The 17,749-nt window shown below is 33.1% G+C and overlaps 1 protein-coding gene and 2 pseudogenes across 1 annotated transcript; 1 reads left to right on the top strand and 2 right to left on the bottom strand.

Annotated features, from left to right (window-relative positions):
• Nucleotides 1-1,695: 1,695 nt before the first annotated feature.
• Nucleotides 1,696-3,908, bottom strand: LOC100789440 (protein TIC 55, chloroplastic-like; annotated as a pseudogene).
• A 2,951-nt stretch (nt 3,909-6,859) lies between these two features.
• On the top strand, nt 6,860-9,835 carry LOC100803223 (peroxidase 46). The gene is made up of 4 exons (XM_003550187.5): nt 6,860-7,249; nt 8,025-8,204; nt 8,304-8,469; nt 9,224-9,835. Exons 1-4 carry the CDS (start codon nt 7,019-7,021, stop codon nt 9,637-9,639), a joined length of 993 nt encoding a protein of 330 aa, XP_003550235.1. The 5' UTR covers nt 6,860-7,018; the 3' UTR covers nt 9,640-9,835.
• Nucleotides 9,836-15,821: 5,986 nt separating this feature from the next.
• On the bottom strand, nt 15,822-16,697 carry LOC100788915 (protein ENHANCED DISEASE RESISTANCE 2-like; annotated as a pseudogene).
• Between the last annotated feature and the right edge of the window lie 1,052 nt (nt 16,698-17,749).

The raw sequence follows: 17,749 nt of genomic DNA, 5'->3' as shown, positions 1-17,749 counted from the left end.
AACAGCGCTTTCCTCAAATTTCATACATATCACGAGTAACTTGGACCAATAGCTAACTAACTTTCAATGCACGTTCCACATAATTTTTTACGAATTTGCCATGAACAATTTTCCACAAGAAAGTTGAAGTTCTGACTCTTTGGCATATCCAACTATCATTATCTGCAAATGAATTCATGAACAGTAAATTCATATAATTATCCGACAATTTCACTCATCTCTCCTTTATTTTCTCCTCTTATTTACATTAGTGACAACTAGGATCAAACTTAAGTTTTCTTGCATCTATCCCAATTTCACCACTAGGCCATCCCTAGCTAGCGGGTTATTTAACTTATTTCCATTTTAGAAACTCAAAACTTGCAAATTTTGTAATTAGAGTACATGACAAAAATAATAATCTACGTGTTGTTATAGCTCTATAAATTGCCCTCTGCTAAGATTGTTTCACTCCTTGGCCCAAGCTTTCCCATAGCTGAATTTCTTGGGACTATTTAGTTGTGATAATGTATAGAATTGGGAAAATAGTATATATGGATGAATTTTGAAGTCATGGCAATGCAAGGGAACACTCCAATTGTTCAAAGAAACTGTGACTATAAGAAAAATGCAAATTAGCATTGGCCAACCAACATTAATATATTTTTCATTAAATTATCTTTTTTGAACATGTGTTAGTCACGATCAATGCAGCTATTTTTTTTTTAATAGAATTGCAATTTTTAGCCTTATAATTATTATATACAAGGATGGATGAGAGAGATGGTGACAAGATAAGACTCAACTTTACTATGTCATTAGGCAAACTGTGCATTCCAATGATTAAAACTATTTTAAAAAGTTCATAGTTCAGAATCTCTTATGAGTCATAATAAAATTTGATATAGCCATTGCAATGGCGGTTGAGCATGCGTATAGACTCCAATCGAGAGCACATGCATGCACATACTAAGAGAAGTGCTTTCAACTTTGTCCCAAATACCAAAATTGCTAATGCCCACCAAAGCAACAGCTGCAACCGAAAGTGTTAGGAAGTAAAATAAAATAAAATAAATAAATAAATGAAAACAACATGGAAAGTCTCAAATTAAATAAAAAGTAACACTAACAACACAACTTCAAAATATGACAGAATATGAATTAACAATGTAATATAATATATAATAAGTACAAAAGAAAATAATTTTAAATGAGAAATTTTAAGTAGTCTGAGTTGCAGCACACAAACACTATTGTTAGAGAAAAAAATATTTCATTACACTGGTAGGAGAATCTGATTATGTTCCTCTCCCAAGATATGATAACTTGTTGATTCTGATCGTGTGCAGCAAAAAGATCTCCGAACCTTCTAAACATCAATATTCTTTCTCTCAAAAAAGTAATTTTTTATAAGAACATGAAGAGAAGAAATTTTGAGGAAAATGCAAAATTATTTTTCTAGTTGTATCTATTGGCTAAAGAAGAGAGATATACATAACATAAACCCCTTATCCAACAACACAAAAAACTCAAAGTAAAACTAACACACTCAACAAAGGAGGTTGGAAACCAACTAGCATAAAAGAAACAAACAAACAAACGCAACAAACAAACACGTAACAAATCAAATTGACCCACTAAAAACAAAATCTTAAAATATAGGAATTCTAGTTTTATGTAATAGATTCTAAAATAAATATTTTTATAAAAACAAAATTAATATAAATAATATAATTTTATAAATTTTAAATTATAAAATAAATATTTACTTAAAGGACATTCCAAGCTTGGAAAGTCTTCATTGAACCTTACACACTTTGCAATGTACTACATGCCTAAAATATTCGTTGAATAAATTAGGGGCATGGAATGATCTAATGCCTCCTTTAGCAGGCGAAGTAGCTCAATGATTCCATCAGGTGCATGCTCAACCATTGAAGGATTTTGGGGGTAATGAAACAATGTTTTGACCAAAATAATAAGGCATACCAATACCATTCCCCACTTTGTCCATCCATTTCCTATATTCCACAACCCATGTGTCTATTGATCTTAAATTAAGGTACAGTTCCTTTGTGGGGACCTTTTCTTTCACCAAAGTCTCATTTTGGGATGATAAGAATCCCATGTCTTCTCAAAAACCTTGATTGCTCTTTGGAGAAGATACCACTTAGGCAACATATTTGCTAGTGGCAAACTTTTTGTTCTTCCAAACCTTGTTATTAACATTGATTTCCCTTGTCCTTGTCCTGTTGGTGTGCAAAGAAACACACCACTGAAGTAGCGTGTTTCACCGTTTTTGTCAACAATTTCCCTGTTGTTTTGAAGCACACAAGGGGCTCTAAAGCTCAAGAAGTTAGGTATGTTCTTTCCTTCTTTCTCTCTGCCCCACCAACCTGCAAAACCTATCAATCTTTCAGTCACCTCAAAACACAATGGTTGTGCATCTTCCCTCTTTGCAGTCCAATCTGTTCTGTCATGTGAGATTGAGACATGAGCTGGATCCATCAGATTTTGTAGGAGAATAGAGTGATCATATGGGAGTTGATGAATGGTTGAAACATATTGGAACCCTGCCCTTGCAAAGTTCTCAAATCAAGGTAGTTTATCAACATTTGGAGTTGTCTTTGGGGACATCCATACCCAGACAACTCCGTGGGAATCCTTCACTTCATATGCTTTAACACAAGCTGATAGATGGAGCATCAGTTGAAAGCTGTAGGATACATAAATATAATGATTAATATAGTAGTAAACCACCAAATTCATCTTTAAACTATTATCCTCTTTTCTAAATGGTTCTTAAAGAGAAAAAAGAAAAACTACTCAAGTAGTTCTAGAAATATTAGAAATCATCTAAGGTAGTCCTCTAAAATATTTAAAAACCCCTCCAAATGGGTGCCTGAATTTTATTGAAATACATCAACCTTGATACTAATGTGATGGATATTCAATAACTCAAAGATTACTTCAATAATTTTATTACTTTAGAGACCACTTGGGAGAGAGGATGATAGTCGAAAGATGAAATTGATGATTTATTCATTAAGATTGCCTTGCACTAATCTCAGAAGAAATTATTGTATTGCATTGATTTACTAGTAAAGGATGAACTGTAACCAACATGAGCTATCTTCACACATTTACCTTCACCTTCGAATTGCCATCCATGGTTTAGGCACTTGAACCTTCCATCAATCAACTGGCCTTCTGATAACTTTGCTAACCTGAATCAAACAATTATAGATGAAGTCAAGCAGTTTGAAAAATATGGATTCAGTATTTAACAACAGATTGCAAATTTGCAGGGTATTTTCTTTATCTCATTAGGCATCTAATCAACTGCTATGTCAACAAAGAATGCAAGGTCACTTACAAACATTAATAGCAGAAGTTGACATAAGTATAACAAATTCAGGAGTAACATGTAAAGAAATTCGTAACTTACAATCTTAGCCAATGTTGTACTAATAGTTTCTTATTGTGAGTTATGTTGACATGGAAGGTGTGAATTTTCTGATAAGAAATAAGTGAAGTCCTTATGTCTACATACAACAACCACTACATAGTAATTTCATCATTTTTTATCTCACAGCAGAAGCACTGATTCATGCAAGCTACAAATTGAGAAAATGAGCACAAAATTGATGGAATTGGATCAGGACAGAGAAGAAAATAGATGAAGAAAAGTGACAAAATGTGTCGTCCTTTTCAGCCCAGATTGTTTTTAATTTCTGGGTTTCATAAAGATTTTTTTTTATAAAAAAAATCAACGGAACTGGGTGCTTCAACTATGTTCAAATTCAACGAAACTAGATCAAAATGGTGTGTTGATAGCTCCTTAAAAAATTCCGTGCCCCTGTGAAAGGAGGAAAAGTAACCGATTGGTTTTTGTTTTATTAAGATCTACAATTTGGTTCCTAGCTTATTTTGTGTTTGTTTTTCTTTTCAGAAAGGACAATTTCAAAACCGTCAGAATAATTTTAATTTAATATATTTCAAAACACTTTTGTCAAGAATTTAATTTTAACTGCTAGAAAAGAACCACCGCAAAATGCAATTAAATAATAATAATAAAGTTTGGGTCATGTAATCAATTAACAACGAAATTTAACAGCAATGATTAAAAGTATTGACGGATGGAAACATTCAAAATTAAGATTGATCAATTTTTTTATTTAGGGACTAAAAATGAAAATTCAAAAAAATTTAAAGATTAAAAATATAATTAACCGTCTATAAAATATATTTTTTTAGTAATAATACATAAATTAAACATATCATCAACACTATTAATTTTCTTTATCCTTTTCTTTCTATCACATCATAAATCTTATTATATTTATTATTTTTCTCCTTTTTATTCTCTCTTAATGTTGAATATTAGATATCTCAATATAGTCTAAGCATTTTTTCTTTACTTATTCTATACACCACAACCTATCTTGTCTATCACTTTTAGATTCATGTATATCAAGTATACAAAAGTTATTAACATATACATCACATATCATAAATTAAAAAATATTATCAATAAAATTATAAATCAAAGCTCACAAGAGATATAAAAAAGTTTAACGTGAAAAATACTTTAAAACAAGAATAAAAATAACTGATATTTTAAACACAAAAAAAATAACTTCATTATTATTATTATCAATAAATGATACAAACAATCTCAAGCATACAAACATACAAAATACCCAAATCTTACATCGATTGTCTCAATCTCCTTATAGCTTATATATCTATTTTGGACAACTTCACATTGAAATCTACATTGGGCAACTTCACATGAAATTTAACACATACAATGATCAAAACAAATTAAATACAAAATTTATAAAATTACAAACATACAACAACATAAAAACCCACAAAATAAGGTATTGTAGTGTGAACATGTGCCCTCTTTTCAATCCTTTTGTTTGATGACAATTCGAGCAATCGATTCCTATATAACAGATGCAAATGTCCTGAGGGGGAAATTGCTTAATATCATCCCATATTCAACCATCATTAATTATCTGCATATGAGTGAACCGAAAAAATCATATAATTATTTTACTACGGAAAATAACATGTTATTGCATCACTATAATTATTACAATTCCAACTAAGTCGAAACTACAGCAATTATTCATCATTTGCAGCAAGAGTTTAAAGATTATGTATTATTAGTGTTACATTAGCCTAAAACATATTTTTTGTTGTTAGTAAAAAAAAATTGTTTGTTTTTTATTTTCATAAAATTAAAATATATTATTTTTTGGTCTGAAATTATGTGGAATTAATATCCCCTCTTCCAAGAGTTTCCATTTAAGGTTTAAGATTTGTGTTTGACTAAATGAGTTGTTTCCTCAAGATTCCATTCAGGTGTATATAGTCCAAAGGTGGAATATCTCTACACCTTGGTCTTGCGTGCTTTGGAGTTCCTTTCTCAGAAAATGTTTGATTTTTGGGATAAAGTTTCAGCCTTTATTTCCCTTTTGTTATGTAAAGTACATTTGTTTACAAGCACTTTCGTCCATGGAGGGGAGGTAGATAATTAAAATGTGCGATTGGGAGTCCGATCTGGGTGTGGGAGAAGGGGCTAGTCGTATTTTTTTTTTAATTCTTTTTCTTCAATTTGTGAGGAGTTTTTAATCCCAACAAACTGTGTTTTGATTTTTTTTAAAAAAAATTATAATTTTTTTAATCCCTAAAAAATTGCATTTTAAAGTTTAAATTAAAAAAAATATATCAAGTAGGTTCAAATAAGTTTGGATTCGTCCAAACTTAGCTTTAGGCTAAAATTCACATATTTTAATTTTGCGGGATGAAAAAACGGATAAAGTATTTTACAGGAAAAAAAAACAAACTTTACTAATTTTATAAGAAAAAAAAAACATATTTTAACCTTCTATATTATCAACCCATCAAAAGTAGTAATAATGAATATAACTTTTCAGATAATTATTATAAAAATTAATAAACTTACAATATATAATAATTTGTAATAAAATGATATAGTGTAAAACAACTTTAATGCATAATATATTTTCTCGTTATTTAACTACTACTATTTAAACTATTTAACTATTATAATGATTAATTAGAATTGAATTTCTTACCGGCAAGTGAATTAATCAATCACATGAAATTATTTTAGTATAATCACTCAGGCTTGAATATCCTTCTATGAAAAATACACGGGGTAAAAAAAAAGTGTATTAAAACTCTTAAATCTACAGATAGTTAGTGACGGAAAAAATGTTCTACATTACAATTTAACCTCTTGGGCTGTTATTCTATCTCTTGTTGTCTGACAACATTAACTAGTGCTTGACCATTAAAGTATGGTGGACCTTTATAGTTAGCGGTGGAAATGAACTGATGGAAGTACTCATCTCCTGATGATTCCTCCTCAGCAGAGATTTTTATTCACACATGGCGCGTAAAACAAACCTCTTACGTCAAAAACACATACTATTGATGTAATGTAATACTATCTTGGTTATATAAACAACAAATGGTATTTTTTTTTAGTTTTAGTTATAAGTAATAATAACTAATTTTTAAATTTATTTCGAGTTAAATATTTTTTATATTTTTAATTTTATTTATTAGATATTGATTCATGAAATTATAGGTATTAACATTAAATGAGATTATCACTTATAACATTAAATTTAAAGATATTTTTAAAATTATGATAATATTAAATGTGATAGTCACTTTCTTTAGTTTTAATGATTTATGTTATGTTATTTATATATAGGACGAGAGTTAGTAGTATTTATTATTTTCTAGAGTTACCACCAGGAAGCATATTAAATGCTTAAGGGCTGGGATAATGCATGACCATAACCTCTAATATTTAAGTCGTGCCACTGACTTCATCCAACCACATAACTGTAGCTTTGAATTAATTGGTCTATTTTCTGGTCTCACTTTGCTGTATGTATCTCTATTCTCTATCATTATCATGTGACTGATAGATTCTTCTTCACACTGCAAACACTGAGTCATTACTCAAAAGGACTAAAAACTTGGTTCTATGGAGAAAGGAGCAATGGTTTTTCCTTTTCCAATAGCAGTTTCTTGTCTTTTTATTATCGTCCATATTTTTGCTAATTCTGTTTCAGGTAGCCTAGTTTTCAACTTCTATGCAGCTTCATGCCCCACAGCAGAACTCATTGTGAGAAACACAGTCAGTTCATCTTCTTCTTCTGATCCTTCAATTCCTGGGAAGCTACTTCGCTTGGTTTTCCATGATTGCTTTGTGGAGGTTAGTGTATACTATTAGTCCTACACATGTTCTCGCACACATATAGGAATCGAAGACATATACCAGCAGGTTTACAGACACCTTACTCAATCAAGACACTTATATATGTTCACATTATATATATGTTCACATATATATATGCTCACATTATATTTGTATTAGGATATTTATCTTTCATATTTTCGGTCTTTTCCTCTTGTGCTTGGACTTAATTCCTTTAAGGTAAGTAATCTTAGTCGTTGATAAGAAAATCAGTGATTGATATAATAATAAGACATGCATGATTTGTTATGCATGTGCACTGTGCACATACATCAACTATTAATTTTCTTATTAATGAATAAAATTATTTATTTTACTCAATAAAATAGGTAATTAACTCACTTTAGAAGAGTCAGATAGATCCCATTTGTACTTGGACTTGGGTCCTCTAAAATAAGGGTAAAGTGAGTAATCTGATTAGTTAATGAAAAACTCAATGATTGATTTATTAACACATTTATGATCTGTCATGCGTGTGTACCTAACATCAAGGGTTGATTTTCTTATCAACGGCTAAAATTAATCTCTTCATTCTCAAAGTGAGTTCCTCACTTTAGAGGAGTCAGATCACTTGCTTGCACTTAAGGCTTTCCCTAAATGGGCTAGCCGGTTCTGTGGGGTTCAATTAGGCCCTAAGTTCAAATTCTACAAGAATCTTACTGGGAATGTGGTATCTTATGTTCTTGTGCTTCATTTGTGTGATGGTGATCAATGATCAGTTCATGATATGTAGGGATGTGATGCCTCTTTGATGCTACTAGGGAATAATACTGAAAAAAGTGATCCAGCAAATAGGTCTGTTGGAGGATTTTCGGTTATAGAATCAGCAAAAAGAGTCCTTGAGTTCCTTTGTCCTGGAACAGTTTCTTGTGCTGACATAATTGCTTTGGCTGCTAGAGATGCTGTTGAAATTGTAAGTTATCCACTTATCCTCATTACATTGCTGATATTCTTCCAAAATGCAATGACATCAAGTTTGGTATGGTAATTTTCTGAGGGTATTTGAAAACAGGTCGGTGGTCCTATGATTGAAATTCCCACAGGGAGAAGAGATGGAATGGTTTCAGTTGCTTCAAATGTCAGACCCAACATTTTGGACACCAGTTTTACAATGGATGAGATGATTAACCGTTTCTCTAGTAAAGGGTTGTCCTTATTTGACCTTGTCATCCTTTCAGGTGCATATTCTTCCAAGTATATATTTTCAGGTTCCTATAACTATTGACATGCTTCTCTTTAATAAGTATCATTCCTTTGGTTTTCAGTCTCTTCCCCTGCCCTTTATTCTTAGAGGGGTAATTGACCATGAGTTTCATCATGCTTGAGGTAAAAAACCATAAAGGCATAAGGCTAGACAATACATTCTGTTAGGTAGAAAGAATTGAATTATTGATGTTTTGTAGATGAGAACGTACTCCCTACATTTATTATAATTATTGTTCTGCAGATGGTGGCTTGCTTTTCTACGTAGTTTTTTTAATATTAAAAAACTGAATATGTTTTGGTATAAAGGTATCATATTATAAAAGATTCCATGCATTTTTAGTGTTAACTTTTAATCAATTAAAATCACTTTAGATATAATTTTTGAAGTAACTATAATAAAAATTAACAATTTTATGATATATGACATTTTATGATTAGGAGACTGTGTCAGTGTATTCATATTAAATTTATAAAAGATTGTAAATCAGTACGAGTGTGTTTGGATTTCTGGTAGGGGGTAGAGGTTCCAAAAGTACGTTTAAAAATAAAATCAGGTTAAGATCACATTTGATTACCCCTCAAAAGTATGTTTTAAGTTAAAATTTTGGCCTGGAAACTTAGTTTGAGGGAAGTAAAACTTGGGATACTTTTGCAAACTTTATTCCAAACATAGGATTAAACTTTTATTCACACAGTATGCTACATAGTGATGCTTTGGCTTTGTAGGGGCTCACACCATAGGAGCAGCTCATTGCAGCTCATTCAGGGATAGGTTCCAAGAAGACTCAAAGGGAAAGCTCACACTCATTGACAAAACCCTTGACAATACCTATGCAGACGAGCTAATGAAAGAGTGTCCCTTAAGTGCAAGCCCTTCTGTTACAGTTAACAATGATCCTGAAACATCCATGGTCTTTGACAACCAGTACTACAGAAATCTTCTCACCAACAAAGGGTTGTTCCAATCTGATTCTGCTCTGCTAAGTGACAATAGAACAAGGAAATTTGTGGAGGACTTGGCAAATGATCAAGAGTTTTTCTTTGAAAGTTGGGGCCAGTCTTTCTTAAAGCTCACTAGTATTGGAGTCAAAACTGGTGATGAGGGTGAAATTAGAAGTTCTTGTGCATCAATTAATGCATAAAAATATATATTATATAAAATAGTGCAGCAACCAAGGTTCTCTAAGCATAATGGAAAATAAAAAACAGCCACAAAGTTTTTATACCATGTAAACAAAAACACAACTTATGTAGACGACTTTGTTGTGTTGATCTACCGGTTTTCTTAATTCTTTCTTGCCATCTGATATTATATGTATTTCTTTTATATTGGTGTAGCATAACAAATATCGATCGCTTGCACCTTATTTTTGCTAGTGATATTCTACATGTTCTCTTCCTAAGAACACTACATATGTAGGTGATATTCTATGTAAAATTGGACCAACCTAATAAGATAAAGATGAAACATTTTGACTATAAAATAAATAGTGCGAGAATAACAAGCTTTTTATCAAATATACTTTGTGAGCACATATAGCGTTCTCGAACAATGGGGCTTCCGGGATGGATGATTTTGGTTGGGGACTTCTGCTACATAATGTATTGTGTTTAACAATTATGAACTATAAACAGCCGAATATTTCTTAGCTTGGACCACTATATATGAATTATAAAACCTGAAAGCAACGGTTTGGTGAATAAACTTGCTATCATCAAATAATACGGTCACAACTAACATGATGTGGCATGAATGACAAATAATGAGAGAGTTGCGAGGGAAAGTTCTCTCCCTAAACCAAGTTGCTAATTGGCGACTAACAAATATCACTTGTTGTTCCTCTCAATTCCCTTGCCATTTTTGTCGCTAATCCGCCTCAATCAACCCTTGCTATTTCATCGCTATTGCCATGCAAAAGAAGTGTCCTTTGTCCCTCGTTATCTCATCACTAATGCCTCACAAATCTCTCGCAAGATATTCCTACTTATCGCTATGTAGTCGCTAATTCCTGTAGAAATAGGTCAGATCCTTAAATAGTTCTCATGTGTATAATTATCAACTTCTTTTAAATAATATATAATTCATACAGCTAATATAATGTGAACGAGAACATTGTTGACAATAACACCTCCACATCCTAGTTTCATTTGTGAATGGTGATCTGATAATGCAAGAGTCGGAGAATGAATTGATAAAGAGAATTCCGTACCCAGATTTTTATTGCAAGGCACCCCTCAGAATTGAATCTCCACTTATCTTAGTCTTACTTAGCGCGTTAACAGTCTATGGCAGTATACATAAATGCAATGAGTTATGAAGTCTTTGGTCATTAATTCCTTAGATTCAGTTTACTTAAATGCTAAGAAAACAAAAGTTAAGAAGATGAATTAGTTTATTCCTTCAGCAGTCTCGCAAAATCCTTTGATTTGAATATTTTTTGTAAGCAAATAATTATAAGAAAATAAAAAAGAGATAGGAGAAAACTTAAATACAATTTAAGTGTCGTTTATACTATCATCTATTTAGAATTAAAATTTTATCTTAATAATCTGTTTAATAAAAATGCATTAAAGAATTTTTCCAATTACAAGGTAAAACTTCAATTCTAATAAAAAAAAATATATGTATCTAAGATTTCCACTCAATGAATCAATCTTTTCAAATAAGTATATAATACAGTTTAATTATTGAAAAAGTTAAATATAAAATCTTTTAAAAAATAATGAATTGTAGGAATTAATTTTAAGTTATTAGAATAATTTAGTTCATTTCACTTGTTACCATTTATTTTAAATTATAAAAAAATAAATCCCTTTTAAGTCAACCAACCTGAACTTGGACACTTCGTTGGAATAGGGCCACACTACTAAGAAGGGTTGGGTTCAGACTGAAACATGACAACCAATCATTATATATTAGAGATCAATGATACCCATAACATCTAAGACATTATTTTAAGGATATTGATAATTAATATTTTTAGGACATTGATTAAAAAATTAAAATAAAAAATATTTATAATAAAGATCATAACAGAAAATATAAAAATTTATAAATAACATAAATTTACAAATTTTTATAAAAAAATTCTCTTTTGGGTTACTTAAGCAATATAGTAAAGATATTTGTCTTATTTTATAACCAAAATACAGCTTACCCAGGTTGGCATCTCTGCATATGTATTTATTTTTCTTGTTCTTATAAAAAAAATAGTATGAGTAATAAAATGGTAGACCTCAAAACTCAGAAGCAGCATAATTAAGACTTTATGATCCCTTTCTTTCATTTAAATCAAGGAATTGTCCAAACATGCATCGCACCCCCATGCCTTGCATTTATGCTCACCGTCCTCAACAACTGTCTGACTCTGATTCCAAGCACAACACAAACGCACTCTAATATCTTTTCCCCAGCCCATACTTCAATTCCTTGCCAGTTTACTAAGGTGTACTTTAAGATTTTCACCATGGTCAAATCATTTAAATCAAATAGGATCTAAATGATTGATTAATAATTACATAAACGTGTTAACAAATTCTATTTTCAATACTTCCTCCATTCCATCATAATTATTGTGTAAAAAAAAATATTTCAAAATAAGTAATATATTAATTTTTTAATGTAATATTAATTATTTTTTTACTTATATCCCTTATAATATTAATGATATAAGTTAAAAATACAAAATGAATTAACGATTGTAAAGTTAATTTTTTTATATTATTTTTTTCACCTATTCATTAATTTTTCTTTTGTTTATGTAAAATAACAATTTAAGATGATAATTACAATAGAAAGAAGGGAGCAAAATTTAACAAATCGCATTATCAACTAACAATTGGAAGCACTCGCCCGATTAATGTAGTAAAAAATTGTCCGATACTGACTTAATACAATATAAACCTTTGAATAAATACAAAAAGCCTTAAATATGTTTTTGATCCCTGATAAATACCTATTTTTTGAGTTTGGTCCCTAATAAATTTTTTCTTTGGATTTGGTCCCTAATATTTGAAAAAATTTGTCCGAGGTCCTTACCGTTAATCGGGATCTGCTAATTGTTTACGTGACCATTAATTGGCCACGCAGGCATGCCACGTGTGATTTTTGTCTGATTAAGATTACACGTATACACTTAAAAAAATTCTTTTTTTTTTCTTTTCCCATTTTTCCCCTTTGGAGAACCACTTTCTCTGTTGACTCTCTTCTCCCTTTCTCGCTGTTGGGAATGGCATGGCAGAGTCCGCCACCGTGACCCTCCCAGAACTCCTCTCCACCATGGTCCCTTGAACTCCTCTCCACCATGGTCCCTTGATAACTGATATTCAGAAGTACAAAATGCACTAAAAGTAGATGAAATTAGCAATGTGCCTCCATTTTTATGGCTTCTTTTTGTGTGAATTGTTAAAAAGCTAACTTCCTATGAGTTTTACACAGTGAAGGTCTCAACATGATAGTTGATATTTTTTTATGTGAATTTTTAGATTTTAAGCAAGGGAAGTTAGGAAGTGAATTCTGAAGGCTCACGCTCAGCGCACAAAGCTCGCTGAGCGAGTGCATCCGCTCAGTGCAAAGACACCCGCCTAGCGCGAAGAAGAACCCTAGAGAACCTGCCGTCAGAGAGCATCCCGCTCAGCGTGTAGCCAACCCACTTAGCGCGATTTTTGTCGATTCTCGCGCTTAGTGCGAGTTCAGCTCGCTCAGCACCTAGTCACTAACTCGCGCTCAGCGAGACTAGCACGCTGAGCGCGTATTCGTGAATCGAGAAGCCCGAGAGTCTTTAAAGCTGGAAAAGAGGGAGGAAGATAGAACATTTTTTACATGTATGAAACAGTAACCCTGGAGCTTAGGCTGGAGAAAAACATTTACTAGCCCATCTCTCCCTCATTTGATACAACACTTCATCCATTCCTTGCTTTTTCCATTTGTAGTTAAGCTCTCCAGGTTAATGGAGAGCTAAACACTCCATTGTTGGGGAGTTTCCATTGAGCCCTTTTGATGTAAAAACTCTCACTATCTATTTAATATTATTACTATTGTCTTTGCTTCTTCCTATGTTTATTTCCATGTATTTGATTTGATCACCCATTTATATGCTTTGTTAGGATTTAAGTAGTGGAAAATGCGGTTAATCCTTAGAACATGGTAGAGCCACTAAAATTCTTCATTTCTAGGGATAATGTGAAGTAATTTAGTTATAGTTTACATCTTAGTCATCATGTTGCTCACTTAGTTTGACTTCTTTGAGGAATCGAGAATGAAACTAGGAGGATTAGACTCTTTCATGTGGGGAATTGCAGTTAGAGTAGATTTGTGGGTGTAAGTGACATTAGAATAATATTAAATAGAGAAAAAATTTATAATTACGTCAAGAGAGGTTTCAGTAAGGTGCTCCCCGACATAATCAACTTGGTATTTGTCTTCATTCGCTAAGTTCGGTGTTTATTTCTATTATTCAGTTTTAACTTAGAATTATATTCTGGTTTACCTTACGACTTAAATGATTTAATAAACTTCATATAAATCCAACTATAAATTGTATACGAACTGCATACGAATCATTTGTGTTCAAGAAAATACTTATGGACACGATACTCGGTCTAACCGTTTTAATTTACTACTTGGACGAATTGGTGCACTTGCCAATGAGTTAACATCCCCGCCGCCTAGCCCCTGCCCCGCCCCCCATCTCCAAGTTCTTCGTCACTGCCCAACCCGAGCGTTGCCATCTCTCTTAACAAATCCACCATTCGAGTCTGAACATAACCACAAGAAATAAAACCATTTTTCATAACAAGTGAATAAACTTGTTTGCAAAATATTGGAGCTCGCAAAGCACAACAGGCCAAAAGAACACTCCCATAACTAAACTCATAGGTTCAACACCAAGCAAATGCATCCTATTAAACATCTCCAATGACTTCTCAAACATTTGATTATGGTCAAAACCAGATATCATGGTGTTCCAAGAAACAAGATTTGGAATAGCAGTTGTATCAAATAGCTTGTGGGCAACAACCATGTCAGTGGATTAGCAGTACAAATTAAGCAAAGAGTTCATCAAGAAGATATCAAACTGTAAATCACGAGTTATAAGCAAATGAGCATGCAAGGTTTTTGTGTTCTTGACACTACAGTGCCTTGAAAACTTGTAATCACATAAGAACCTAAATGGCTTGGAAAAGGTGGAATTTTCTCCATGTTTAACGCGTGAAACAAATAGGTATTGTTCAAAAGCGAGGGAACATGAGAATCTGCAAGCAAGTTGTTGTAAACTTTTCCACTTGAACTTTTTATAGATTAGATAATTCATGAGGATCATACGAAAGGGGTAGAATGTGACAGTTCTTTGTCGCCGCCCACCACCAACCACCATCTCCTCCCTTAACGTTTACTGTGTCGCCATCTTTCTCCCAACCCCATCACCATCATGACGCGGGCCGCCACGTGACCTCCCTACACCATCACCACACCACCGCTCCACCATCATCATTAGATCTATCAAATCCGCGTCCAAAACCATCACCTATCACCAGATCCAAACAAAACAACATCAAAACCACTACCCCGCATCGTAACCACCTCCATGGCTCCACCCATACCCATAATCTTACGTGCAACCCTCCCTTTATCATCGTAAATGTCACGCACGCAAAACTCTTACCATCGACTCTAAATTCTAATTTTTATTTGAATCTGAAATTGGAGTTTTGATTTGGGACTGTGAATCTGAATTTTAGGGTGGCACAAGATTAGGGATGAAGAGTGGCTTTTCAACTTGTATTCTGGTATGATGTTTGTTGAGACTTGGAAAGAAGGAAGATATAAAGGAAGGAGAAACGAAGGAGTAGCGACGATCTCGTTTTGCTCCGGCGAAAAAATGAACGAGTGACTTTCCAAACGAAGGAGTAATTATTTTTTAAGAATTAAAAAAAATTCCACTCAAGCAACCAGTGCACATGACATGACATGTGGCATGTCTACGTGACCGGTTAACGGTCACGTAATCAAACAACAGATTTCGACAAACAGAAGAAACCTCAAACAAAATTTTTCAAATAATAGGAACCCGATCCGAAGAAAAAATTTATTAGGGACCAAATACAAAATAAAAGTATTTATAAGAAACCAAAAACATATTTAAGCCATAAAAGAATGTATCTAATTTTGATAAAATAAAAATAGAAATTTAGTTGTGATACATAGATAATGTAAATATTTTTTTAACTATATCCAATAAACAAGATTTTTTTTAGGATCATAAAGAAGAAGTTAAAATCCATTGAAGAATAATTAAAATTTGTACTATCACTAAAAAAATGTCTAATCATTCAAAGCAAGCTCATCCGTAGACTTATGATGATTCACTTTAGCCAACCCAATCCCACGCGGCACGTGCGGTGACTCAATCACCGTGGCTAACGCCATTTCCATATGGCAAACCCTAATTGCATCGATCAACCACTCCAGCAACTCCTCCTCCGCCTGCGCCTCTACCACAAACCCCATGTCGATCATCACCGTTGTCACGTACCCTAACACGAGGTGCAAAATTTCGATGTCGACGTCAATTTTGAGGTAATTAGAACCTTTGTAGTAAATGCAGTTCAACACTTTCCCTAACAAGCATGCGCTATGGCTCCCCATGGCCTTCTTCACGATCCACGGTCCCTTCTCAATCCAGTTCACCAGCTTGAACCGTTGGTTTCGGAACACATCGTTGCCGTGCACGAACCGGTTTAAGAGCGAACTAGTTCGGAGAGGATCTGGTGCATCGATCGCAAAGTAGAACACCGCACTGTGGTGGTCTTTTCTGTCCGAGATCTAGAGGTTCACCGTGAAGACAAAGCTCTTTAGCGATCGACCTAGGGTTTGAGATTGAGATCTTCGTAGCGCGTGCATCACGTTGTTGTGAGCGCGTGAGAGCACGTGGTCGAGTTTTGTGGTGGATTTGAGCTAGTCCATGCTCGCCAGCAGGAGGAGGTAGTCTTCGGCGGGGCATTTTTGGCGATTCTAAAAGAAATTTTTGGCACTGAGGGAGAAGACGGAGCCCGGCGGTGACACCCATCCATTGGTGCCGGAGTTTAGGTCGACACAGCGGAGGGAGCCGCCGTTGATTGAGTCGGAGATCCAGTCGAGAAAGCTGCTTTCGACGGCATTACCCAAGCTCCGACGAGGGTTCGACGACGGCGGCAACATTGGTGGAGGCTTTGTTTGCAGACACTATGTAAGAACTAGAACTGAACTAACTCCATTTAACGTGGAGAGAAGAAGGGTGTGTTAGCAATGGATAAATTGAAAGAGGGGCTAGAAAGAAAAAAAGAATAATTAGAAAAGTGCCTCTAATTTTGTGGATATTATGATAGAGCCCTCACTTTATGTTGGCCAGCCAAAGCTAATGTTAACAAGTACGTGTCAACGATGCATAAAATAAAACAGGGAATACTATTTGAAAATGATTTTTTGTTTCAAAGTTCAATTATTTAAGGCATCAAGAAAAAAGTTCAATTTTTGTTGGAAACTCGAGAATAAAACCTTTAACACAATGATGAAATTATATGCTTTGACAACTATGTTTTGTTAATTATTGATTTTCAACATTATTATCTTAATATATATATTCACGGATGTGTTGGAAAAGGATTGGGTATATTATGCACAATCATTTCAACTAATTGTAATATTATTTTTCATGGGTGATCTTAAGGCTGAAAACTAAAGACTAAAAGAATGGATATTCATTTAAAGGGTTGAATTATCTTAATATATGTTAAGAGAGACTAATTCAATTAATTGGTTGAATAAAGTGTGTAAATTATTGTAAACTTCTGATGCTGATTTTGATTTTTACATATAAAAAAGAATTATCTTAATATATATATATATATATATATATATATATATTTATATTTGAAAATCAAATTTCCTACCACATGTCTAAACTAATTATACTATACCATTACCATATTGATGTAATATTATTTCTTATCATTAGAAACTTTAACCTAAGATGTTGGTTACTCTAAAAAAACCTAAGATGTTAGTTCAAAGGTTAATTACTTGTTTCTTGCCTTTTTTTATATTACTGGGCATTAAATTTTTTTAATTCACAATTGTACCAATGGCAGCAATAATTTAAAAATATATACAAATAGGAAAGATGGAAATTATAGGAAGGCTAAACACAAAGCTGGGAGTGGGAGCAAGGGTTAAAGAGTTTTATGGTGAAAGCATATTGACAAGGCTGGAAA

Source organism: Glycine max, chromosome 17 (assembly GCF_000004515.6).
Source record: "Glycine max cultivar Williams 82 chromosome 17, Glycine_max_v4.0, whole genome shotgun sequence".
Taxonomy (NCBI): domain Eukaryota; kingdom Viridiplantae; phylum Streptophyta; class Magnoliopsida; order Fabales; family Fabaceae; genus Glycine; species Glycine max.
This window is presented reverse-complemented; position numbering and strand designations above follow the sequence as displayed.

Bases quoted from the DNA above. Each gene is read 5' to 3' on its own strand.
- LOC100803223 (XM_003550187.5), top strand. From the start codon at position 7,019: ATGGAGAAAGGAGCAATGGTTTTTCCTTTTCCAATAGCAGTTTCTTGT. The intron at 7,250-8,024 runs GTTAGTGTATAC...CATGATATGTAG, and splicing joins TCCATGATTGCTTTGTGGAG to GGATGTGATGCCTCTTTGAT. The intron at 8,470-9,223 runs GTGCATATTCTT...TTGGCTTTGTAG, and splicing joins TGACCTTGTCATCCTTTCAG to GGGCTCACACCATAGGAGCA.